Source organism: Podarcis gaigeae (genome assembly GCF_964106915.1).
Source record: "Podarcis gaigeae genome assembly, chromosome: 15".
Taxonomy (NCBI): domain Eukaryota; kingdom Metazoa; phylum Chordata; class Lepidosauria; order Squamata; family Lacertidae; genus Podarcis; species Podarcis gaigeae.
In genome coordinates, this window is record NC_139692.1 from 30,973,420 (window position 1) to 30,996,970 (window position 23,551).

The following is a 23,551-nucleotide window of genomic DNA, read 5'->3' on the forward strand; positions in this document are numbered from 1 at the left end:
GGAGATAGAGAGAAAGGAGGAGGAGGAGGAGGAGAAGCCGCAATAAGAACCCAGGCCGAGGGGCGTGAGGGGGAGGGGGCGTGGCTCCTCTCAGCCAATAGGTGGGTGGGAGGCAACACGCGCGGGCGTGGCGCGACGTGGTTTGCGTCGTGGCGTGAGCTTGCGCGCGCGCAGGGGCGAGAAGTCTCCTGCCGGGTCCGCCTAGGCGAGGGCTGGGCTAAGATGGCGGCGCCCGTCCTCCTGCGAGTCTCGGTGCCGCGCTGGGAGCGGGTGGCCCGCTACGCCGTGTGCCTGGCCGGCATCGCCCTCTCGCTCTACGCCTGCCACCTGGAGCGCGAGAAGGGCCGCGACCTCCACTACCGGGCCCTCTGCGACCTCAGCGACCGCGTCCGCTGCTCCGCCGCCATCGCCTCCAGGTCAGGCGGGCCGGGGAGGAGACCCGCTCGGGGGGAGAGGGTGTCCCCGAACGTGTGCAGAGCGCGTCTGACCTACTCCCCCGCCGCCCCCCGCGAGGGTCTGGGGTGGCCTGAGTTATTTCCCTCCACGGTTCAGAAGGGCCCCTGAGCATGTACAGACCGCACCTGCCCCTTCTCTCTCGCCAGTGACGCCCCGACGCGTATGTCCTGCTGCTTCCACGTCCTTGGCTGGTTTCGGGTCTTGCTGGGCAGGTGCAGAGGGTTCAGTTCCTATTCTGCCCATACTTAGGCCGGGACTGATAGCACCAATGAATTTGGGTGATAAAAGAGTGGAAGGAGTTAGCTGTGGGTAGAGGGTCGGACTGGGAGACCAGGGTCCGCGTCTTAATTCAGCCATGAAGCTTATTGTGTGACCTTGGGTGCCAGTCACTGCCTCTCAGCCTGGCCTACCTAACAGGGGTGGCGTGGGGATTAAATGAGGAGAGGGGAAACCATTTATGCCACCTTGAGCTCCTTGGAGAAAAAGGTGGAAAATAACTGCAATAAGTAAATAAAAAATCTTGGGTCTCACCACTGTATAACTGCCCTAAGGGGGTGATTAATGCTGACCGGTCTACCTACAGGGTTGCAGCTGACAGGTCTTGGAGCAAATATTGGTCACTGCTCTTCAATCTAAGAGCTCTAGCTCATCATAGGATAGTGTGAGAGAGGTTTTGTGGACAAGAGTGTGCTTCATCAGATATGTGAAGTGGTCTTAGTTACCAGACAGAAACATTACAAGAGTGTGAGGCCAAAAGACCACTTGTGTACATGAGAGAGGGTACTGTACATATCACATAGGAAGAAGAGAAGGTATCAAAAGAGTAAAATACCCAGTCAGATTGGGTGTAGCCTTCCATAAGATGAACAATATCTGCTAACACCTAAATTGTTGCATTCAGGAATTTCTGTTGAGGTCACTTGGTGACAAATCTGCAACATTATAGTCAAATAACCCCTAAGATTAGCTTGAAGAATGCCTGTCCTGCAGGGAGTGGTTTTAGGGTGTGCTTTTTGTGGAGAAACTTAAATAAATTGATAAGACTTTTAACCTGAGGACAGGGTTTGATCTTTGTAGTTCTTCTGATCTACTACAGTGGTACCTTGGTTTGCATACATTTTGGATTACAAACACTTCAAATCCCGAAGTGTGTGTCCCAGTTTGCAACCTTTTTTTTGGATTACAACCCTTTTTTTTTTGAGGCCCTATTGGCGAAAGCACGCCTTAGGTTACAACCTGTTTTGGTTTACAAACGGACCTCTGGAACGGATTATGGTTGTAAACCATAGTACCACTGTATACTGATATTTGTAATGAATTCTGGGAGCCTTTTTCAACTAAAGAGTGAGATAAAAGGCTTCAAATGTTGGAAGATTCAGTTACTGAACCAAGTTATGTTGGACCTGTTTGGGAACTTTTTCCAGCAGAGAGTGAGGAGGAGAGGGAAGGCCCTCTATACGTGTTTGGGTTGTTGTATTTGAACAAGTGTTCTAGATCTAGACCGTTGGCTGAATGTAGCCTCTTGTTTTCTCTCCAGACCCTTGGAAGAAATTCTTTTGCAAAGAGGCTTGGGCTCCAGGATAAGAGCTGTGCATGCCAGGAATCTGTATGTGTTGAGCAACATTTTTGAGTAGGAGAGGGAGTGGCAGTGAATGAGTGCAAGGTGGAAGCAGAGAAGGGGAAAAAATGGGTGAGGCTGTGTTAGCCGACGGGTGTGTGTCTTGGACTGTTTTGATTTTGGCTTTGATCTACTGTGTGGGTTTAGAATGTCATGACTGGCGACATCCAGCAGACCTCACTGGGTGGACTGGGTGACTGCTGATAGAAATTAGGCTGTGGGGAGGAAGCAGGAGGTGTCAGCTGACAGATTTATTTGGACTGAGACCAAGTTCCGCAGTAACCATGTGTATCATTGTTAAAGCAGGAACTTGCATGGTGTCTCAGAAGCCAGCAGGTGGGGTGAGGTTGGGTGTGGGAAATGTTTGGGAGGTAAGGTTGGAAAGGTTTATTGTGGAGTGTTGGTTTGGGCAAGCAGCAGTGGGAAAGGAGCTTGTCAGATTGAGGGATGAATTAAATGCACTTATCCAGATAATGTCAAAGAACGTTGTTTATTATGCAGATACAGCCTGTGTTCCTACACCAGCATTTCCCAACCATAGTAAGAGAACTCAGTTCTGTCTTGATCTCCACTGGTGAAAGAGGCCCCAGTACAGGGCAGTTTGACGCATTGTTAAGCCTTCAGTTCTGTTGGAGATCAGCCTCCTAATGCTGTGGTGTTTGCTCAAAGCTACAAATTCCATTCTCCCAAAACTCTCATGCATTTATTACTGCCTTGTATTAGTAATATTGTTGACATCGGTTACAAGGAACTATATGTGGGTGATTTTCAGTGAGCAGATGGGAGGAAGAGGACAGAGTACTTTGACTCGACTCTCATGGGAAGCACAACTATGCAGTGGGCCAGTGCAAGCAGAACAGAGCTTTCCAGGCCTCCTCCACCAGGCTAGTACATACCTTTGCAGGCTAGTGGTTTTTCCTCTTTTATGCAGATATTCCCTAGGTTCTGCACCAAAGTCCAGTGCGTTATATTGACACGCTGCATTTTGCCACAGTGCTAGCTTGCTTGGTGTCATAATACTTTAATCCTTTTCAAAAAGATTTTGTAAATTCCTTGTGCTTTCATAGGGAATTGTGATCCACTTCCTAGAGCCAGAAGTGTTGTGCATGCTCCCTAATACCATGGACTTTTATCAGACATGCTATAGATTTTGCAATATTCAGATACAGTTTTCACCACATTTTGAGCAATTCAGTGAAATAGATTCACTTTTTTTTATTAAAAAAAAGACACACCCTGTGCAAAAACTTCAAATTGGTTTTAAAGCGCTGTGTAATGGGGAGTGTTGTCAGACAAGAGGCTTACTAAACATCATAAGATCCCTGGGGAAATCTTATTTGTGTGAAAGATTTTCATCAGTACACTAGCAGTCTCAGAAAGTCTCAGTTTTGCTATTTATCATGTTGACTTGCGGATAGTTTGGCAGGCAGCAGCTAGGGGTTTTTTGCCTGTATTGTGTGGAGGCTGGATTGACAGCTCATTCCTGTTGGGACAGGGTAGGGGCCCTGTGGTTTGTTTTATCAAACAAATCCCTCAAGTAAAAGCATATTTTCTCCACTCCTTAACAATAGTGTGCTGTTTTATCTTTTTAGTTATACTTTGAACAGAGTTTCCCAACCCATTGTCACAATGACCTTCAGCTCCTATTTGCTGCTAGGCTTCCTGACCTTTCTGATTGACCTCTCCTGCCTCTTTTCCCGTCACATCTTTCCCTGCTGCCCTGCTTATTGAGCATGGCTTGATTCCTAGCTGTTGTTTGCCAGAGTTGGCCAGTAGACAACTGATAGAGTGAGTCGTGGCACAGTAGGATTAGCTTGGCATGCAGGACAGTGTAGAGTCCATCCAGAGGGTCAGTTGAAAGCTAGAGCACTGCCAGGTCAGGGGCTGGCCCAGCAAGCCCATCTAAAGACTGCTGTGATGTGGCTGAAACAAAAGAGAAGCTAGCAGACTGGAGGAACAACAGTTCAGTTGGTTAGAACATGATGCAGATCATGCCAGGTCACAAGTTCAATCCCCCATATGGGACAGCTGCATATTCCTCCATTGCAGGGGGTTGGACTAGATGATCCTCAGGGTCCCTTTCAACTACTATTCTACTATATAGCTTGGCAAAGATACAGGCTCTGGGGAAGGGCCATAACACAGGGATGGAGCATCTGCTTTGCATGCAGAAGGTCCCAGGCCCAATCCCCAGCACTCCCAGGTAGACCTGGGAAAACACCTAACTTGAAACACCAGTCGTTGTTGACAGTACAGAGCTGGATGGACCAGAGGTGTGACTCTATATAAGGCAGTTTGCTGTGTCACTATTGTCCCAACACCCACCCCAAGAAGGAACGTTTTCATTTATATCATTAGCTGATGTGTTTGAAGCACATTGTTGGTCCTGCAAGGGAACTCCCTGAACATTGCAGGGCTCATAGGTCAAGATATGCTCCTCTGGCAGAGCCGAGCAGGAGATCTTGTGCACTACTGGATGAATATCATTCTTCTTTTCACCTTAATTGCAGCCAGATATGAAATTTGATGCCCTGGTAATAATTAGCAGCAATATGGCATAGCTAAAGGGAATTAGTAATCTGGAGACTGGAAACCAAAAGGAATGATTGATTTAACTATTTCTTAAGACCTCCTTCATTCTGCTGTGCAAGGATGTCTTCTGCTCAGAATCGCCCTCCAACCTTTTCAGATGGCACACAAAGTTGTCTTGCTTCTCATTTGGGACTGGAGAAGACCCAGGTGTGTCGTTGTCTAGAAACAGTGGAATTTTCCCTGTCATGTATTCTGGCTAGTTCCTGGAAAATCAATCTTTTTTGGAAGCTGGCTCCCAGACCAGGTGTGCTAGATTTAAACATACAAGGTGTTCTAAGATTTTCACAATTAAACTACAGAAGTACTGTATGGGACCTTAAAAATACTGCCTAAATTGCTGCCAGCTCCACTGTGTTCAAGGTAAAGCTGAATGCTTGCTGGGAAAAAGGAGGCTAGCCTAGCAGGTGTAAGTGTAGGAAAGTTACTAGCCTTCCTCGCCACACATGCTGTATGTTAGCCATTTGTGGCCTTAAAAGGAGCCAAGCTTTCTCTGCATGGTGGCCTAGAGATGAGACTGTTCATCATAGGGGACCAGGCAACTGATTTATTTTCGGCCCTTTGCTACAGCTGAAGTTGGTGGACTTTGCATTAATCACATATGGAATTTCTGTTGGGGTGTGTGGGTGTGTGTCGGGTGTTTAACCTTGGCAGCTCCCTGCACGTTCTCCTGAAATATTTGCTAGCAGTCGTACCATCTGTAGGTGAAATGCTTTCTGAACTTGTGTAATGTTTTAGAATATTTTTTCCCAAACGCATCATGGGTTGGGCATTTGTGTGCTTAGGTAGTGATTAGCAGTGGTTTCCCAGTCTGGAATTGGGTAATGTGGGTGAAACTTGAACGGGAGTGTGAGAAAATCCTTATCGTGTACAGGAAGCCTTCCTTAAAGTTAGGCACTCATTACACTTGGAACCTAAGAAAAGCCCTACAGCTGGATCAGGCCAAAAAGGGGTGTCTTAGTCCAGCATATTATTCCCACAGCAGGTAATCAGAAGCCCCGGTGGGGAGTCTGCAGGGAGGACCTGACTGCAACACCCCCCCTCCATGGTTTGTGATTCTTATCCTCAAGCCCAGCTCAGGCAGAAGTGGAAGGCCAAGGATCATATTCAGTTTTAGTCATACTCAGAGCAGAGCTACTGGAGTTAATAGAAGTGGTTAATGTAGAGCCACTAATTTAATGGGTCTCCTCTGAGTAGAACTTTGATACAGTCTTGAACTCGCCCCCGCTTTGGATGGCATTAAAACAGGATTAGAGAAATTCATGGCAGCAAAGAGGGCTACTATCCAGGATGGCTCTGCTCTGCCTCCACAGTTGGAGCCTCCAGTTCTCCTGAATACAAGTTGCTGGAAACCCCAGGATGGGAGAGTGCTGTTATGCTCGAATCCTGCTTGCTGGTTTGGCACCTGACTGGTCAGTGTGAGAAGAGGGTCTCTGGACTAGATGGGCCATTGGCCTGATTCAGCAGGCTTTTCTTAGGTTCTTATGAACCCCTTTGCTGGCCCTGCCCATTTTAACAAACTCGAATTCGGCCATGGCCCATTCATAGCCTCGCTGGCTACACTACAGTGCAAAAGGACTTGCTAATAACTGGTGCTGCTCATCTGAAACCTGAGTGATTCTTTTAAGGGCAAGTTACATTTCATCTGATGTAAAACCAAAACAAAACAACCACAAAAAACTACAATCCAAAAACCATCAAAAACTAGTAAAGCAGAAAAATTAAAGAGAGCAGCTGACAGAAGACCCACAGTTCCAATAGCAATGCAAGCAACACAGCAAGTTTATGGACGTACTAATTCCCAAATCCTTTATTATCCCATAACAAATTTAATTACTGAGCAGAGGAGCCACAGAGCATCCCGGGAAGAATTAGCAGGAGCAGTTTCTCTTTGAGGTTTGCATAAAGGGTTCTGTTTAGCGGTGGTATGAAGCTGAAGGCTCACCACACTTGCCTGAACTCCACAAATGAGCCCTTTTTATAGCGGCCCTCAAGGGCCGTTGAGGGCACTGCCTGCATTCCTAATGCTGCAGAAAGCCTTCCTTGGCTTGTCTGGAATTATGGTCAGAAATTAAACTCTGAGGTCATGGTTTTAATATGCTTAAACCACTGGGAGAAATGAGGTTGAAAAAGCGGTGAAGTCAGGCTCAGTCTTTGTTAGGGCTAGGCAATATCTGGTTTTCAACTTCGTGATATATCACCAGCTAAACATCACAATATTTCACCCTCAAAGCCAGCCACTAGATGAAAGGAAGCGCTTATTTCATAGTTTTATTTATTTCATAAAATTTATACACCGCTTGACTGTAGGGGAGAAAAACCCCTTTTAAGTGGTTTACAAAAAGCATACAATAAAATTCATAAGAAAAATTAATGGCAATAATTGAAAACTTTCACAAAGTTAAAATAACAATAGACTAAAAACGGATTAAAACTCATCTCAACTTTCTGAAGATCTGTGTCGCCTTGTCTAAACAAGAATGTTTTTAGAAGGTGCTGAAAAGAGTACAGTGAAGGCGCCTGCCCGATGTCAATAGGCAGGGAGTTCCAGAGTGTATGTGTTTGTTTTATTTATTAAATTTGTACCCCGCACTTCCTCTGCAGATCACAACATAAAGTGTAGGTGCTGCCACACTAAAAAGTTGACTTCTTACGATTGTGGAACGGGTATTATGTGGCAGCTAACAGGGCCACTTCTGCTGACTAAATGGTGGGTAAATGGTTCTCAAGTTGTTACGGGCTTTATATGCTAATAGTAGTACCTAGGAAATTGGTAGCCAGTGAGATCTTTGATCACAGTTGCTCCATGCTGTCAATGACTGGGCCACAGCATTTTGCGCTATAACTGCAGCTTCTGAATCAAGTGATTCCAGTCTTCTCTGTCATGTTGTATGTGTGTGGCAGATGTGGCTGAGCTGTGTGTACCCACTTGCCGGAGGCAAAATAATCAGATTCATGCAATGCAGACTAACTGCTCCACTGTCTTTCAGATGGGGTCGAGGTTTTGGCCTGCTGGGTTCCATTTTTGGAAAAGACAGTGCAATAAATCAACCGAACAGCGTCTTCGGTCTTGTGTTCTATGTTCTACAAATGTTACTTGGTAAGTGTCAAAACTTCCCTCCCTCCATTTTCCATTATCTTTTGCCTGTGGTGCTCAGGGTCACACACCTTTTGTTGAATAAACTTGGTTCTTGGCACAGCTGCATCCTGTATCCTCACTGAACTGGCTTTCCTATTCCATGGTCTGAACAAGCAGGTCAACAGCTCATAGTCCTTAACCACAGTAACACCCACAAATCCTAAAGCAGAGCTGGAAAGAATAGCCAATTCCCAGCCATCAAAATTAACACACATTTGTTAGTTGTCAGCCATGTTCAGGGCTGGGGAAAATGTCTCAGCTGCATCAGAAATGATGGGGAATGTGGCGGCAACCATCCCCTGTGTTCCTCACTTCAGATTCCCTCCCCAAACTCCCTTCAGATAATCAAAAACCATATTTTCAGTGAATGCATAGGCTTGCAAATAACCGCTCGTCTGGTTGCCTTTGGTGAGCTGGAATCCATTCCAGGCAAAACCAGGCTGTAACTCAGAAGGAAGCTGGCCCTTCTTGTTTTCAGGCTCCCGGCGGGTTGCAAATCCTTGGAGTCAGTATAACTTTGATGGGGCTTCTTTGCAAGCCTGAGTGGGTGTTTTGCAGCATTTGCTCTCATTAACCCTTCCTTTCCTCCCACCCTCCCCACTCCTGCTGTTCCTGCTCTCCCAGCTGTCAAACTTCAGGTTGTCAGCGTCTTGTGGCAGTGACCACTCTGTGCTTGCAGCTGCTTTAAAATGCTGTGCCCGGTGTTGGCGCTGCATAATGTAACAGAGGAAGGACTTGCACACCTTCTCTGCAAAGGTGCTGTGCATTAAATTTCCTCGCTGGATATCCCGGGAGCCTCAACTGAAGTGTTATGGTAATTGGTGGTCTTTGATATTTTGGTGGTGGGCAGCATTGTGAAGTACCTTTTTGGGTGGAATAGCTGAGGACAGGCCCTGCTTCTCCCTCTATGCGTTTATCTAATCCCCCTTGAAGGCCTTCTGATCCTTACTACTTTTTACAGCCAGTTTCCATGAATCAAGTAAGATGCAGCAGACTTAACATCGGCCCCAGGGCTTGGAGCTCGTAACCTCTGAGGCTTTAAGCATTTTAAGAAAGCAAAAATCCTTGAACAAATCCTGTTTCTCTGCCTGACAGTGGGCGGTCTGTTAGTGCTGCAGTGACTGACCTATTTCTTTCAAAAAATTGATACAGTACACCACTTGATTGTAGTAAAACCACAAAGCGGTTTACAAAAAAAAGATAAAACAATAAAATTATCACTAAGAAAAATTAACCAAAATAATTGAAGACATTCAAAAAGTTAAATTAGCAAAACAAAAAACTTGCATCAGTTTTAAAAACCTGCATCAGTTTTCTAGACATCTGGGTAGGCTTGTCTAAACAAAAATGCTTTTAGCAGATGCCGAAAAGAGTCATGTGAAAGCACCTGCTTGATATCATTAGGCAGGGAGTTCCAAAGTGTAGGTGCTGCTGCTGACTTCAAGCTTCCAGCTGGTGTGTGTGTGTAACATAACACCTCTCCATCTTTCCAAGTCTGCTTTTAATGGTATATTAAAGGTATCTTTTTAAAATTGAGAAATAGGAATGGCTTGGCTGGGCTGTGTTGGGCAAAACTGTGCCAAGTAACTGCTTTGTCTTTTCCAGGTATGACGGCAAGTGCGGTAGCGGCGCTAGTCCTCATGATGTCTTCCATAGTGTCGGTAATAGGATCCTTGTACCTGGCCTACATTCTGTACTTTGTCCTGAAGGAATTCTGCATTATCTGCGTTGTCACGTACTTGCTGAACTTCATTCTCTTTATCATCAACTACAAACGACTAGTTTACTTGAACGAAGCCTGGAAGCGGCAACTCCCGCCCAAACAGGATTAACCCCCTACCCCCCCTCCATGAAAACTTTTGACTGACAGTCTGAAGACCCGACTTCCGTTTCGAGTTTATTTCACAGTAAAAGAAGGTTTTTGTTGTTGTTATTTTTCTTCTCCATATCAGATGCTTTCCCCCAAGGATCGTCACTGGTTTAATGACAGTGAGTGGAAAAGAACCGGGCTCTGTGGTAACTTCTGTCCAATGAATTCAAGGTGGCATCGGTGGAAGTCCTAACCCAATCAAAGACCAGCTTTAACTCTACGCTGAAGGAGTTCTTAGCTGCAGATTCGTTGCACCCTCCCACTCTGTCCTCCCCCCAATATTTCAGGTTGGTAACACTTGCTAGGAAGCCCCCTGCATTCTATGTATAAATTCAGTTTTGGGAGTCTTTAACAGAAGATCATGATAACTTTATTCTAGACTTTAGAGGTACCGTACGGAAATGTTGCTGTTTACATTATGTGTATTTGTAGCTAAGGGGATTTCACTTAGAAGACTTACTGCAACATTGTACATAAGGCTCAGAAGCGCTGGGCAGCGTCCGTGTGAAACCAGAAGCTTATCACGGCTCAAACCGGTTTTTGTTCAGAAGCTTAGCGACTTGAAAAACCTTCCAATACTCGTTGGAATATTTTATTTTTTAATGGAGGATGAAATGAGCCCATCTCTCTGGAGAAAACTGTTGCAGCGAGGGAGAATTAGTTGAGATTCCTTCTTCCTTCTTTTTCTTTGGACATGAAAGTAGAATTTGATGCGGCAAGTTGTGCATGTCTTCAGAAAGCGGCAGGACTTAATACGTGTTCCTGTGCAACACGTGAGCTGTTTGGCGTGGGTGACGAAAGATCTCCTGGGAGGACACTAAGAAGGGTTTGACCTGGGGGAACGGAGGGTTGTGGCATTGGGAGAGCCATCTTCTCAAATAGGCAACCTATAGAAAAAGGGGAGAGCCGGCCTTGCGCTCCAAATCGACGTCAGGCGGCCAAACAGTATTAATGGTTTGAGGTATATTTCAAGCTGCTGCATAGAATTACAACGTTACACTGGATCCCAGTGACTTACTGGCAAACTGATGCACTGAAGTCTTCTTATGCAAGCCAGAATGCAATGGAGGGCAATGTCCAAGGGCACTTAGAGTTTCCCCTGGGCAGTTTCCCTTTGTTTCAATGAGGCTGGCGCATAAAATGATTGTGGCAAACTTTGTAGAGACCTAGTGGTCCCGGATCCTTTTATACAAAATTGGGAGTGAAGTTTAGGGTGGATATTGAACTCTTCCCCCCGCTCCTGAGATGAGGGGTAGGAGGGCTAGGGATTGTGTTAGAAGAAAATGGGCAGGCGAAATGAATAGGCTCGGTTGAAAGGGAAGGCTTAGGATTCCGTAACGGTTCTTGTTGGAAACTGTACGTTCAAGCGAAAGAGCGCATCACTGTGGGTTAATTTCTTTCATTCCATGGCGTCCTGAAATGCAGTGTTTCTTTTTCCTTTTTAAAAAAGTGCCTTCTGTCCTTAAAAAAGAAAAAACCCAAATATTGGGCCAAGGGGTTGGAGGTGTTTGAAACTGGCAGGCAGAAGTATATGAATGAAACAAACCTTTGCAGTATGTAGAAAGTGTTTCTCTTCCCATTGGGGCTCCCCACATAATCAATCACCTCAGATGGGTTCCTCCTATGATCACTTTGGCTAACCTCATGGTTTGGACTATGGTTGAGGAGAGTTGTAGTCCGAAGGCGCCCAGGGGGAAGGCACAAGGCTGCTGTGAAGGCCTTCCAAGGACGTTCCTATGAAGCCTGGTTGGAGGAGGCAGGAATGCCAGTTCTTCGGCCACCACCCAAAACTGGTCCTTTCAGCCAAGTCAATGCTTGGTGCCCACTGCCGACCAGGGCAGCAGTGTGGGCTCCACAGTCCCTGTGACTGGCTTCTGCTCTTTGTGCTGGAGCATCTCCTGGCGGGAAGAGGCTACCTGCCCTTCCTTCCCACACTACATTACCCAACCGTGGAGGCTTTGCCCGGCCAGTTTTGACAGGAAGGCAGGAGCCCGCAAATGGACCGTTTTGCAGGGCTCGAAATCTGGGAAGGCAGGAGCAGCTTCCAGTCTTGACACAGCCGCCACACTCAAAAGATCCCTCCATGGAAGTGCTGCTGTCTTTCCTATTCCCCCTGCCCCCAGCTTCCCGCAGCGGTGGGAAAACGAGGTTGCCGCTTTGTTCTCGTAGAGCAGCAAGAAGGCAAGTGTTTCTGGAGAGCGAGAGTGTGTGTTTTAGAGGTGCTAAGGAGAGTTTGGAAGGGCAGTCTCTGTGGATGACCGTAGCCCCTGTTGGAACCGCACAGCTGCTACAGTCACCTGGAGGCTTCTCTGCATGGGAGGACTACTTGAGGCTCCTGTATGAGTTAGCCTGTGGAATTGATATAGTCACAACAATGCTTCATCCCCAAATATCTCCGGCAGTTGCTTTGGGTGTGCGTGACTACGCACGCTTGTGCAAAAGTATTAAGGGTAGCGGGTTCATTGAGCTCAGTGGCATGTGATCAGAGCACTGGCACCCGACATTCTTTCCTAGGCATCTCACAGTGCCTGTCCTGGGTTGCACAGGACAGTGAAATATCTTGGGGCAGATCTGAATGTATCTAACCAATCCCAAGAGAAACTGAGAGATCCCTGTTCTCCCAAGCGTGTGATGCCAAAAGGATAGCCCTGCACTATTCCCACTGCCCAGTCCCAGTGCAGGGCAGACTCTTTCCTGCCTTCGTATCTGAGAGGGCTGAAAACCTCCTCCGAAGAACCTCCTTCTAGAAAATTCCATTCTGTCTGTGTCTAAATACTTCTCGTGAGTCTGTGTAAGAAGTCCTTGTTTTGATGTACCGTTCTCCTTTTTAAAACAACAACACAAGATTAAGGTGTTAGAATGAAATCCTCTTGTGTCTTGTGAAAAACGCAGTGTGTTTTCAGTGGGATCGGCATCTGCCCCCAATGGTCTTTTTCGACAGTATTTTTAAAGCCTGCCAAATGAACAGTCCAGTTCTCACAAGGGACCACAACTGAGCACAAGAGGGTGGCAGTGGAAGCCTGGTCATATGAGTACTGTTTGATATGTATATGTATTTGTGTATATGTGTGTGTATGTATGTATATATATACACATATATGCATACATGCAGTGTATAAAAGAAAGAAAAAACACTAATAACCGCTCGTTGTCTTCGTCAGGGTGGGGAAAAGTTTCTCAAAAGACATCTTGTGTTAACAAGAGTAAAGCTGAAGCTTGTCTTGAAATTTGTCCGTGGTATAGATTTTTTTTGTTTTTTGCCCTTGCTCTGAAAGATTTTTTTTTTAAAAAAAAAATTCTTGTAATGATGAAATGTAAGGGTTTATTTATTGATTATTATTATTTCTTGACATATCTGAGGGCGAGAGAAGGCTTTGCTTTCCTTGAACCTTTGGTCAAGGAGAAGAGTTCCATTTGTACACGATTGTAACCTTGGCCTTTGTGTTTCCTCCCCGCTTCTTGGGACCAGCCTTTTCCTGCTTTCTGGGGCCAGCAAGCCTCATTGCTCCCACGCAATTTGGCCTGCTTTGCCTGCTGATCTTGAATTGCAAAATCAAAACCTTGGGTGTTGACTTCATCCCTCCCCGTTCATTTTCTTCCCGATGGAGAGAAACCCACCATTTTGTTAAGTGTTCTTCGCAGGCTCTGTGCATCACAGATGTTCCCAGCTTGGTTTGTTTTGACCCCTGCGTAGCAGCCACCCAGGGCACTCGGCAGTTGACTTGTAGCTGCAGGAGAGCCCATCTGGGTCCTTCCCCCTACTCTCATCACCCGGGGGGATGGCAACCCTTCTCCTTTGGCGTAGCCAGGCCCCTTAACGCACTGTGGTGGCTGGACCTGCCTGCAGGGTTGCAAGAAGTGTGCACGCTTCCTTATCGCCCACCCCAATGGGACCCCCAAAAAGCTCCAGCCAACTTTCCCCATAATGTGTCTCAGCCATGAGAGGATAGGACCATCCATGCAAAAAAGCAGTTTCAGTGCAGGTTGCAACATGGTGGTGCCCCATGCAGCACCAGTTGCAACTTGCTCACATGATTTTCTCTTGAGGTCAGCAGACTTCATGGACCTATGTAGAAGAGGGAACCCTTGCCCCTTTTTCCCCATGCGCCTGCCAAAATCCCGTCTTTTTACACAACCATGCTTGGCCAGTTGCATCTGCCTCATTTTATGCCAGAGAGAAACAGGGAAATGCTTGTTGTCTTTCGGTGATCTAAAGGTTCAAGTTCGTATTAGCCCTATGTGTGGGGAAGCCAGACTTTCTGGAGACCAACCTCATGCTCCTCCCTCGCCTGTCATTCCAACCCAACCCCTGAAAATTGAGTGTGGCATGTCCAAGTCCTGCAGACAGGGAGCAGGCAGCTTTTTGCTTAGTGGCGGATGGGAGACAGGGAGCCCTTGTGGGTTGGAGAAACCCATTTTTGTATTACACGTGGGACCCTTCACAGTAGAGTAGGGGGTAGCTGTTGCGTCCAGGAGCTTGTGAATGAAGGCATATTATTTGAGGCAGACAACAATCCAGCTTCCACTCACCCCTTCAAGGTTTTGATCTAGATGAACTGACGTGTTCATGTTGCTTTTGTGCCGCCTTCGCCAACCACGTCTGGAGGGAGCTGGTGAGAGATTGGGGGGGGGGGGTTCCAAAACATCTAGAGAGCATCAGGTTGGCAAAGGGCGGTTGGCGAAGGATGGGATAAATCTGTAGTCCAGGGTGGGTGTGTGTGTTTCTATAAAGGTCCGCTGCTTATGGAAATAATGTTAGCAGACTGCAGAATCAGAACATCTTTTGAAAGGGGTTTTCTTGCTACTTGATGTGGTCTCTGATCCAAAAAGAAAGCTAGGATTTCAGCTAGCAGCTCCTGGCCTACCTGGATTTAAAAATAAAATAAAATACTTTGGCCTCTGTTCTGCCAACGCTATTGAAACACACCCTTGCAAAACTAAGGAAGCTGAAGTATTCCATTACCATTTTTTTAATTAAAAAAAAAAACCTGTATTAAGCATGGACTAAATATTCAATGTGTGTTCTGTCTCGTATGTTTTGATCTGACAATTATTATTTCTTTTTCATGTGTTTCGAACTCGCCACCTGTGTCTAAATTGGAGTCGTTCCGTTTTTCTGTTCAACCTAAGACTGCGACATTCTAAGGTCTGGGGTCCACTTTTTGCTAATGCGAAATTAAAACAGAAACCATGTAAATAATGTAAGAATGTTTTATTTGTTGCACATAACTTTTTTGGTATAAAAAAACAAAAATAAATGTAGAAATTATCTGTGGATGTCTTTGCAGTGTTGTTTCATAATCCGTGCTGCTGTTTCATGTCCTTCTCCCCAGTAAGGCCCCCAGTACTTTGATGTTTAGTCACAGTCTGCATTACAGTGCATAAAGTTATGCACTGTGGAGAAAGAATTGGGAGAAGTTTTTCTCCCTCACATATAATGCTAGCACCCAATAGGGTCATCCGCTAAAGTTGAATGTTGAAAGATTCAGGACAGACAAAATACCGGTAATTCCTTCACACAGCACATAGTTACAACTCTGGAACTCTCTCCCACTGGAGGCAGTGAGGGCCACCAACTTGGATGGCTTTAAAGGAGGATTGGACAAATTCATGGTGGTTAAGGCCACCAATGGCTATGCTCTATCAATCGCTGAGAATTACAAATGGGAAGAGTGTGTCTGTTGTGCTAATCTCCTGCTCAGGGGCTTCCCAGAATATGCATCTGGTTGGCCACTGAAATAGACAAGCATTTCTGCTGAACCAGCAGCTTCTTGCTCATACACCATACTTGTCAAAAAGACCCAAGAGATTGCGGTGATTGTTACACAAGGCTACACTGGCTTTGTGTAAACCAGAATCTATAAACGTGTTCAAAGTGAGAATGTCATGGATGCTTTAGTTGACTTTCCTCCTGCATTGCAGGGGGTTGGACTAGATGACCCTCAGGATCCCAACTCTACAATTCTATGGTTCTATAAGAAAATCTTTGTCCGTTTTCATTTACATTCCTTTTGGCTTTATCATACGGAAGAGCAGAGCTGTGGTTCCTCCGCTGCTTTCATGAAGAAAACACATTGGAGCAAAAACAATCACGGAAATTTAGTCTCTTATTTGGATGCTCAGTAGTGCCTCTCCTTGAATTTCTTCTGCTGTGCTTAACGAAACAGCGTAAGTCAAGTGCACTTGGAGGCCTGAGTTTGGGGCAAACCAATGTCATGGTAATTGGGCCGCGCAAGGGGCCTGCATTCCTCAGCCAGCTTCCAGTATCTCTCCCTTAGGACAAAGGCGGCCGATTTGGGTTGTCGTTGGCGGGTGAAAATACCTTTCTTGTTACCCAAAACCCGCGTTGTGCCTGCAAGATGGGAAAGAAAGTTACAAAGGGAAGGCTCAACGGCAACAGCTTTGTAGAGCGGGGAAGGAACTTGCAGGTAATCCAGACCAAGGATGGGGAATCTGATGGCTCTCCATACATTGTTAGACTCCCAACTCCTATCATTTCTCAGCGCTGGCAAAGCTGTCTGCCTGGGGCTGATAGGAGTTGGAGTCCAACAACATTCAAAGGGCCATGCAGGTTCCCTGTCCCTGATCTCTGGGCCACTTCCTGTCCAGTGCAGGATGCACCCCGCCAGATGCGGTTCAGCTTAAATTCCTTACATGAATGAAAACCCCCTGCTTCACCAGGCAGTCTGGTCTCTTGCCTCAACAGCTCTTGAACACCTGGGAGCTGCTGCCCTGCATTGCCTGTAGCAGGACAGTCCCAACTTTTCATACCAAGTGGGCCGCAAGAGTACTTAGACACAGAACCTGTGGGCTGCACATAACCTTGTTGCACTGGAAGTGCGAGCAAGACTAAAATTTGACCCCCCACGAGGCTGGGGCAGGGTCCAAGAGCCCTCCCACCTCCTTTCTAAATTGGGAAATGCTAACTAAGCTTTTGGAATGAGGCAGGAGGACTATAGGACCCTGCCAGAGCCTCGGTTTTTGAGCGTCTCGGAAGCTAAAAGTTTTGGAACCCAAACACTGAAAACCCAGAAGCATTTGCTTCCGTTTTTGAATGCGCCTCGGAAGTCGAATGGCTTCTGCTGTGTGTTTTTCTTTTTTCTCCATTGACTTTGCCGACCGTCCTTTGTGCCTCGGTTGTTGAACATTTTGGAAGTCGAACAGCCTCCCAGAACGGATTATGTTCTACAACCAAGGTACCACTGTACCTCCAAACCAACGTCAAAAGTTTCCAGAGATTTAAGACTTCCGAGGAGCTGTCGCCAGGGGGCAGCGCTGACTCTAGCATTTGTTTATTGCTGATGAAGATTCTGCAGGATGCTGGAAGCAAATCCCAAGAATTCTAAGACGCCCCTGCCCCTGCCCCATTCCCACCACACCAGAGAAGCTGGCTTGTACATTTTTGAACAAGCAAAGGTAGTCAAGAACCATAGGGGATCAGGCAGGTGTAGAGGGAAGAGAAGGGGTTGGCTAGATGTGGAGGTTTGGGAAAGTGATAGATGGAGTTAGCAAGGCAAAGTGAACAAGGGCGGCATCCCCCATTATTAAATTTATGAGTTGCTTCCCAATGGCAGAGTCCTAAAGAAACTTGGGAGCGGAAGACTTTTGCAGAGGACACGGCAACTTCAACCTGAGACGCCAGTACCTTGGTCTGTCATGAAGTCAGCGAAATTCCAGATGAGTTCTCCAATCACATAGTCCTTCCTTTTTTGGTCTAGGACAGCATGATACTCCTTTAGCACAGCTGCCTGGTATTCCTCAGAGAACATGAGAGGCGGGTCCTGCGGGAATAGGGAAAGGAAGAGGCCTCTCTTGCGAAATGAACAGGAAGGAAGGAAGAGCCCTTATGCGCATGGGACCAGTACAGGCTGCGCAATGCATGAGAGAAGCCATCCAATATTTGGGTCGCTGTCATCCTCTGTTGCTTTAGAGGGGTGGGGGACCTTTGGCCTGTTGTGGGCCTCAGATTGGCCTGCAAGACCACTTTCCCCAAGCAACGCCCACCTATTGATCAACTGATGTGGATGCGGAGCACCTGTTGGGTGCTGTCTCTCCACCATGTTCCCTGTGGAACTCTGCAGAGAGCAGCATTGAACCCTACGCTCATCACCTGATAATAATAATTTTATTATTTGTGCCTCGCCTATCTGACTGGGTTGCCCTGGCCACTCTAGGCAGCTTCCAGCATGTACAAAAACATAATTAAACATTAAAAACTTGCCTATACAGAGCTGCCTTCAAAAGGTTGTATAGTAACTTATCTCATGATAAGTGGAGAGCTCAGTCCTGCTGGGTGCAGGTACACCAGGGTGTTCTGGAGGGGGGGGGAGTGGTGCTGGCAAAACAGACCCCTACCCCCACCTCCCCATGGGTCAATTTCAGATGACTGACAGCGGGGAAGGACCCAGCTTTCAAACTTGTCCCATGAATCAAAAGATTGGCCCACTGGGCCAAAATTTCCCACTGCTGATCTAGAGGGCAGGACTTTTTGTTTGTTTGACTTTTAAACCACCCTTCGTCTAATCAGGATTCCAAAATCCTAATTATTTGCTTATTTTCCTCCCAAGGAGCTCAAGGTGGCATACATAGTTCACCCTGTCCCCATTTCATCCTCAGGCTCACAGACTGTGACTGGCCCAAGGCAACCCATTGGGGTTCCTGGCCAAGTGAGGGATTTGAACCTGGGTCACCCAGGTCTTGGCCCAACACTCTAGCCACTACAACACACTGGCTTAGATAGATATCTGTGAATGTGCACCAAGGAGGGAAGAGGCCTGAAGAGTTCGTGATGGACTAGAAACTTGCTTAAAGGCATAGGGTACTATTGTACCAGTATTGGGTCAAAGCCCAATATATAGAGCATTCTGAGCAGCCACAGATCAGCAACAAGCAGCTGCTCAGTACAGTTCTCCTCTCAGATGTTTGCCATTCTTCATTGGAAAGAAATGTTTTCTGCCTACAGGTGACTGGCCTCAGAAGAGCCGGACTCACCATGTGGAGGCCAGCAATGGCATCTGCTCCGTACTCGCTCTGGATAATGGGCTTCTGGTGAGTTTGGTACCAGTTCTCAAACTGAGAGTTCAGCTGCAGGCGGATGACCTCCAGGTGTCCAGGGTCGTGGTACCAGGAGAAGTAGCTATTTACACAGATGACGTCCACGTAAGGGGCCTGCAGAAATTTCAATTTTGTTTTTAGCTGATTTTGAGGCATGTCCACTAGACGGCAAGCGTTCTCTCTCTCTGTGCCCCCTTTCCCCCATCCCCAAACATATTGGGGGGAAGAGAAGGGTGCAAGCAACTCATTCTTGCATAAGCTTCATAGAATTGTAGAGTTGGAAGGGACCACGACAACGGACAAGACCTGTATCCAGGTGGAATCAAGGTCTCACCTAATTATCCCTGGACTAGATGATGCTTTGAGTCCCTTCTGACTCTGTAATTCTATGAGGACTTGGGGTTGGAGAGTCCCCACCGCTTGGCCTGGATATTCCATGCTGAGCATCTTATGAAATATTGGCATAAAGAAAGTGTTCTTTTTTGGAAGGACAGAAAGCCAGCCTTAAAGGTAAAGGTATAGGGGACCCCTGACCATTAGGTCCAGTCGTGGCCAACTCTGGGGTTGCGGCGCTCATCTTGCTTTATTGCTCGAGGGAGCCGACGTACAGCTTCCGGGTCATGTGGCCAGCATGACTAAGCCGCTTCTGGCGAACCAGAGCAATGCACGGAAACGCCATTTACCTTCCCACCGGAGTGGTACCTATTTATCTACCTGCACTTTGACGTGCTTTCGAACTGCTAGGTTGGCAGGAGCTGGGACCGAGCAATGGGAGCTCACCCCGTCACGGGGATTCGAACCACCGACCTTCTGATTGGCAAGTCCTAGGCTCTGTGGTTTTACCCACAGTGCCACCTGCGTCCCAGCCTTAAATAACATTAAATAAGCAACAGAGACAAAAGGGATGGTGCTTACTCCAAGATCTAGAGCGTAATTTGTGTTCGTGATGAACGTGACTGGGCGCGTGGGGTCCGTGGCTTTGGTGTGAGCAATCACCATCCTGCGTGCAAAGGGTGAAAAATAGACAAAACCACAACTGTTTCTCGCTGTGCAGAATTAACTCATCCACATGTGATTCCACCCTCCTGCACCTCTGAGGCTCTGCATGGCAACCTGAACGGAAGGTTAGTTTGCGTTACAAACTATTTGTTAGACTTGAGAACATAGGAAGAGCCTGCTGGATCAGGCCAGGGTCCCATCTAGTCCAGCATCCTGTTCTCATGGTGGCCAACCAGATGCCCTTAATGTGAAACTGCCAGGCGAGATTAGAGCACAAGAACCCTCTCCCCTCCAGTGGTTTCTAGCAATGGGAATTCAGACACATTACTGCCAGCGACTGTGGAGGCAGAGCATAGCCTTTGCAGCTAGCAGCCATGGATAGCCATGAATTTGTCTCATCCTCTTTTAAAGCCTTCCAAGTTGGTGGCCATCCCTGCCTCCTGTGGGAGGGAGTTCCATAGTTTAACTCTGCGCTGCAAGGACGTTCTTTTATCTGTCCTGAATCCTCTTAAAATTCAGCTTCCTTGGATGTCCATAAGTGCTACTGTTCTGAGGGAGGGAGAAAAACTTTTCTCTATCCGCTTTCTCCATGCCATGTGTAATTTTATAAACTCCTCTCATGTTGCCTCTGACTTACCTTTTCTCTAAACTAAAAAGTCCCAAACACTGCAACCTTTCCTCATAGCGGGTGTCCCTCCATCCTCTCTGTTATTTTGGACTTGTTAAACACTTGGTACCTGTGGGTCTCCAAGCACCTAACAATACTGTTAAACACACAGACATATGTATAACATCTATTTATTTAACGTTTGAGGTTCCGTTTGATTGTAAAAAACAACAACAAAACAATTCCCTAAATTGTTTACTAAAAGAAACATTCTAATTAGCAGATAAGCAGTTAAAAACTTTGAAAAGGTGATCAAGAGTAGCTAAGAACGAATAAAACATGCCTAACTTATACAGGTCTGAGGAGGTGTTTTCTCTAGATAAATAATGTTTTAATTGGGGAGCAAAAAGCACAGCAAAGGTGCCTGCCTGATGTCAAACATCCCCTCAGGTCCATTAAAACCTGGATGAGGGAAGCGAGAAGTCTTTACCTGGTGCCAAAGGTGCCTTTGCTGGGTAAATATATGTGATACTTGAGTTCACTTTGGGCAGGCTGAGTGCCAGGGTACAGACTTCACAGCAGAGTTTTGTGTGTGGCAGATACTCACTTGAAGTAGTAGCCGGCTGGGGGCAGCCAAGAGGCCGGCTCATTGGCCACAGACCACATCACGACTGAGGGACGGTTCTTGTCCCGGCGGATCAGCTCCTCCATCACGGTGAGGTGGTGCTGGAGGCTTTTGTTACCAAAGTTCATGCTTAAATGGAGAGAAGTAAAAAGGGGGGACAAGGGGTCCATCATAAAGCACACTTTTGGCCTCTTTTATAATAATCATAATCATCTTTTATTTGTATCCCACCCTTCCTGGCCGAAACCAGGCTCAGGGCAGCTAACATCGAATATATAACATTGGTATAAATATATAACATCAAATATATAACATTGGTATAAAATCAATGGTAATTAAATTACCTTCTAAAAACAAGTCAGGATCAAATTTAAATCCAATTAGATGGTTTTCAGCAGGATTAGGGTTGGGAACAGTAAATGCTCATCAGGCCTAACTGTTTACGCTGTTCTTATATGGGCCTGTGAGAATGCTGGGAGGATTCTTTCATACTAGTTCTTATACAAAAATAGAAGGGGAGTCAGGCTGAGCCCTGACCAAAGGCCTGGCAGAACAGCTCCATCTTGCAGACCCTGCGGAAAGATGTCAAATCCCACAGGGCCTTGATCTCTTGTGGCAGAGCGTTCCACCAGGCCCTGGTTGAGGCCAGCCTAATCTCCCTGAGGCCTGGGATCTCCAAGATGTTATTATTTGCAGACCGTAAGGTCCTCCGTGGGGCATACCAGGAGAGAGGTCTGAAAGGACCAACCCAGCAGTAAATCACACCATGCAAGTTAGAGTTAACTCTTCATTAGCGGAAGCAGGATCTACACAGGAGTGTCAGGCCTAATGAGCACAGCAACTCATCTCTAGTAGGTCTTGCATCATGGATTGAAAGTCCCTGCCTCCCCACAGCTGCCTAAGTCCCTTCTTCTCCAGGGTTTTCCCCAAGCAGTCGGAGACTGCACCTGCACATTGCCCACCTCTCCACTGCCCTCTTCATACCTCTCCCAGTTCTAGACCAGGAGGGAGAGGAGCTTTTTGCAGCAGGAGGGGGAGACACCTGTGACTCTTCACCAGCCAGATCTCTTTGCCTCTTGGCCTCCCTCCTCTCCTGCTTCAGCTTCTGCCTCTGGGTCTGGACTTCTCTCTGCCACATACTCTCCCTGCTCACTAAGCCCTGTTGCCTCTTCAGCTTCCGACACCACCTCTTCCCAATCTTCTCCCTCTGACCACTTATCACCATCCCACCGCCAGTCTCTGAGCTCTGAGCCTTCTTCCCTTGGGGGTTCCCTAGATGCTTCCTCCTACCATTCCTCTGCATCCAACCAGTCCATGGCATTCTCACATGCTCCTTCTTCACCTCATGTGCAGCCGAATTATTCCGGTCTTCCTCCTCAGCCTCCTGCCTACTAAGGCCCTTACCGTAGTTCCCAAAGTACATCTGCTCCCACTCAACCTCTCGGCTCAGAGCACCCAAGCCAATGGGAGCCTCGGATCCATTGCCCAGCCCCGCCCCTTTGTGACATGAGACTATCTCAGCCAATCATTCCCAAACACTTCACCACCGCTGCCAAATTACCTCAGCGCATTGCTCTATAAATCACTGGGGAGCGCAGGGAAATCGCCACTCGCTCACCTGTCCTTCATGCCCACGGCCGGAGACTCATCGATCACCACGATGCCATAGGCGTCACAAAGCTCCATGATCTCCTCGGCGTAGGGGTAATGGCTGGTACGGAAGGAATTGGCGCCCAGCCACTGCAGGAGGTTGAAGTCCTTCATGATGAGGGGCCAGTCCAGACCTTTGCCACGGATCTGCCACGGGGAACAAACCCAGTGAAACAGTAGAGGCTACAAGTTAGAAGAGCAATGGTCCTTTGCCAACATTTGGCTTCCAGCTGAACTGCTGCTGAGTGATGGTCCTCCTCCTCCAAGATTAAAGCAAGTTTCTAGTCCTCATGGGTCTGAAGGGTTGATTTGACATGGGAAACTATCTCATGCAGAGCCAGTCCGTTGGGCCACCTAGCTCGGAACCATCTAGACCAGGGGTTGTCAACCTGGTCCCTACCGCCCACTAATGGGTGTTTCAGGATTCTAGGTGGGCAGTAGGGCGTTCTACAGCACAAGCTGAAATCTCCTTCCATTGAGCACTGGTGGGCAGTAAGGAAATTTTACCATCAAGAAAGATGCATTAGGGGGTGGTAGGTGTAAACAGGTTGACTACCCCGATCTAGACCAAAGGTTCCCAGACTGGGCGGTACCACTCCATGGCAGGGTGGGAATAGCTAGGGGGGAACTAAGAGGCAAGGGGGCAGCAGAGGGGCCCTAGAGATGGGCCCCTCCGAGTGTATTGATCTCTTATTACGACTGACCATGCTAGAGACTACAGCAAAGCACTTTCCTCACTTCGTATTTAAAGTTTTGCCATTCTTACCGCTTCCCAAGCTATTTCCTTGGGCCATGCTTGTTTGTATTTACAATGCTGAGTTGTCGCAAGATAGCCAAGCTGTTGGTTTTCTTATAAATTAGTTACGACACATCTGTGACAGGTCCATGTTTGGTAAGTCATTACGAATAAATATTTTGTGCTATAAACTTCCTAGTTAAGAATG

The 23,551-nt window shown here is 47.0% G+C and overlaps 2 protein-coding genes and 1 long non-coding RNA gene across 4 annotated transcripts in view; 1 reads left to right on the forward strand and 2 right to left on the reverse strand.

Moving 5' to 3' along the window:
- Nucleotides 1-14,947, forward strand: VKORC1L1 (vitamin K epoxide reductase complex subunit 1 like 1). 2 transcript variants are annotated; one of them, XM_083714894.1, is made up of 3 exons: nucleotides 1-416; nucleotides 7,654-7,763; nucleotides 9,408-14,947. In XM_083714894.1, exons 1-3 carry the CDS (start codon nucleotides 223-225, stop codon nucleotides 9,632-9,634), a joined length of 531 nt encoding a protein of 176 aa, XP_083571020.1. In that variant the 5' UTR covers nucleotides 1-222; the 3' UTR covers nucleotides 9,635-14,947. The 2 variants fall into 2 exon arrangements, 1 of the variants encoding a protein (XP_083571020.1); XR_014558365.1 differs by having other exon boundaries at nucleotides 111-416; nucleotides 7,654-8,616.
- Nucleotides 14,870-23,551, reverse strand: part of LOC310832741 — a 211,576-nt gene continuing 202,894 nt past the window's right edge. The window contains exon 2 of the long non-coding RNA XR_014558392.1: nucleotides 14,870-15,207. This is a non-coding gene — a long non-coding RNA (uncharacterized lncRNA). The remainder of the gene's footprint in view (nucleotides 15,208-23,551) is intronic.
- Nucleotides 14,870-23,551, reverse strand: part of GUSB (glucuronidase beta) — a 16,156-nt gene continuing 7,474 nt past the window's right edge. Inside the window, exons 7-12 of the mRNA XM_083714545.1 lie at nucleotides 22,576-22,754; nucleotides 20,940-21,086; nucleotides 19,642-19,726; nucleotides 18,664-18,840; nucleotides 17,318-17,453; nucleotides 14,870-16,024 (exon numbers count right to left, since the gene is read on the reverse strand). Of these exons, the coding sequence (XP_083570671.1) occupies nucleotides 15,846-16,024; nucleotides 17,318-17,453; nucleotides 18,664-18,840; nucleotides 19,642-19,726; nucleotides 20,940-21,086; nucleotides 22,576-22,754 (903 nt within the window). The 3' untranslated portion in view covers nucleotides 14,870-15,845. The remainder of the gene's footprint in view (nucleotides 16,025-17,317; nucleotides 17,454-18,663; nucleotides 18,841-19,641; nucleotides 19,727-20,939; nucleotides 21,087-22,575; nucleotides 22,755-23,551) is intronic.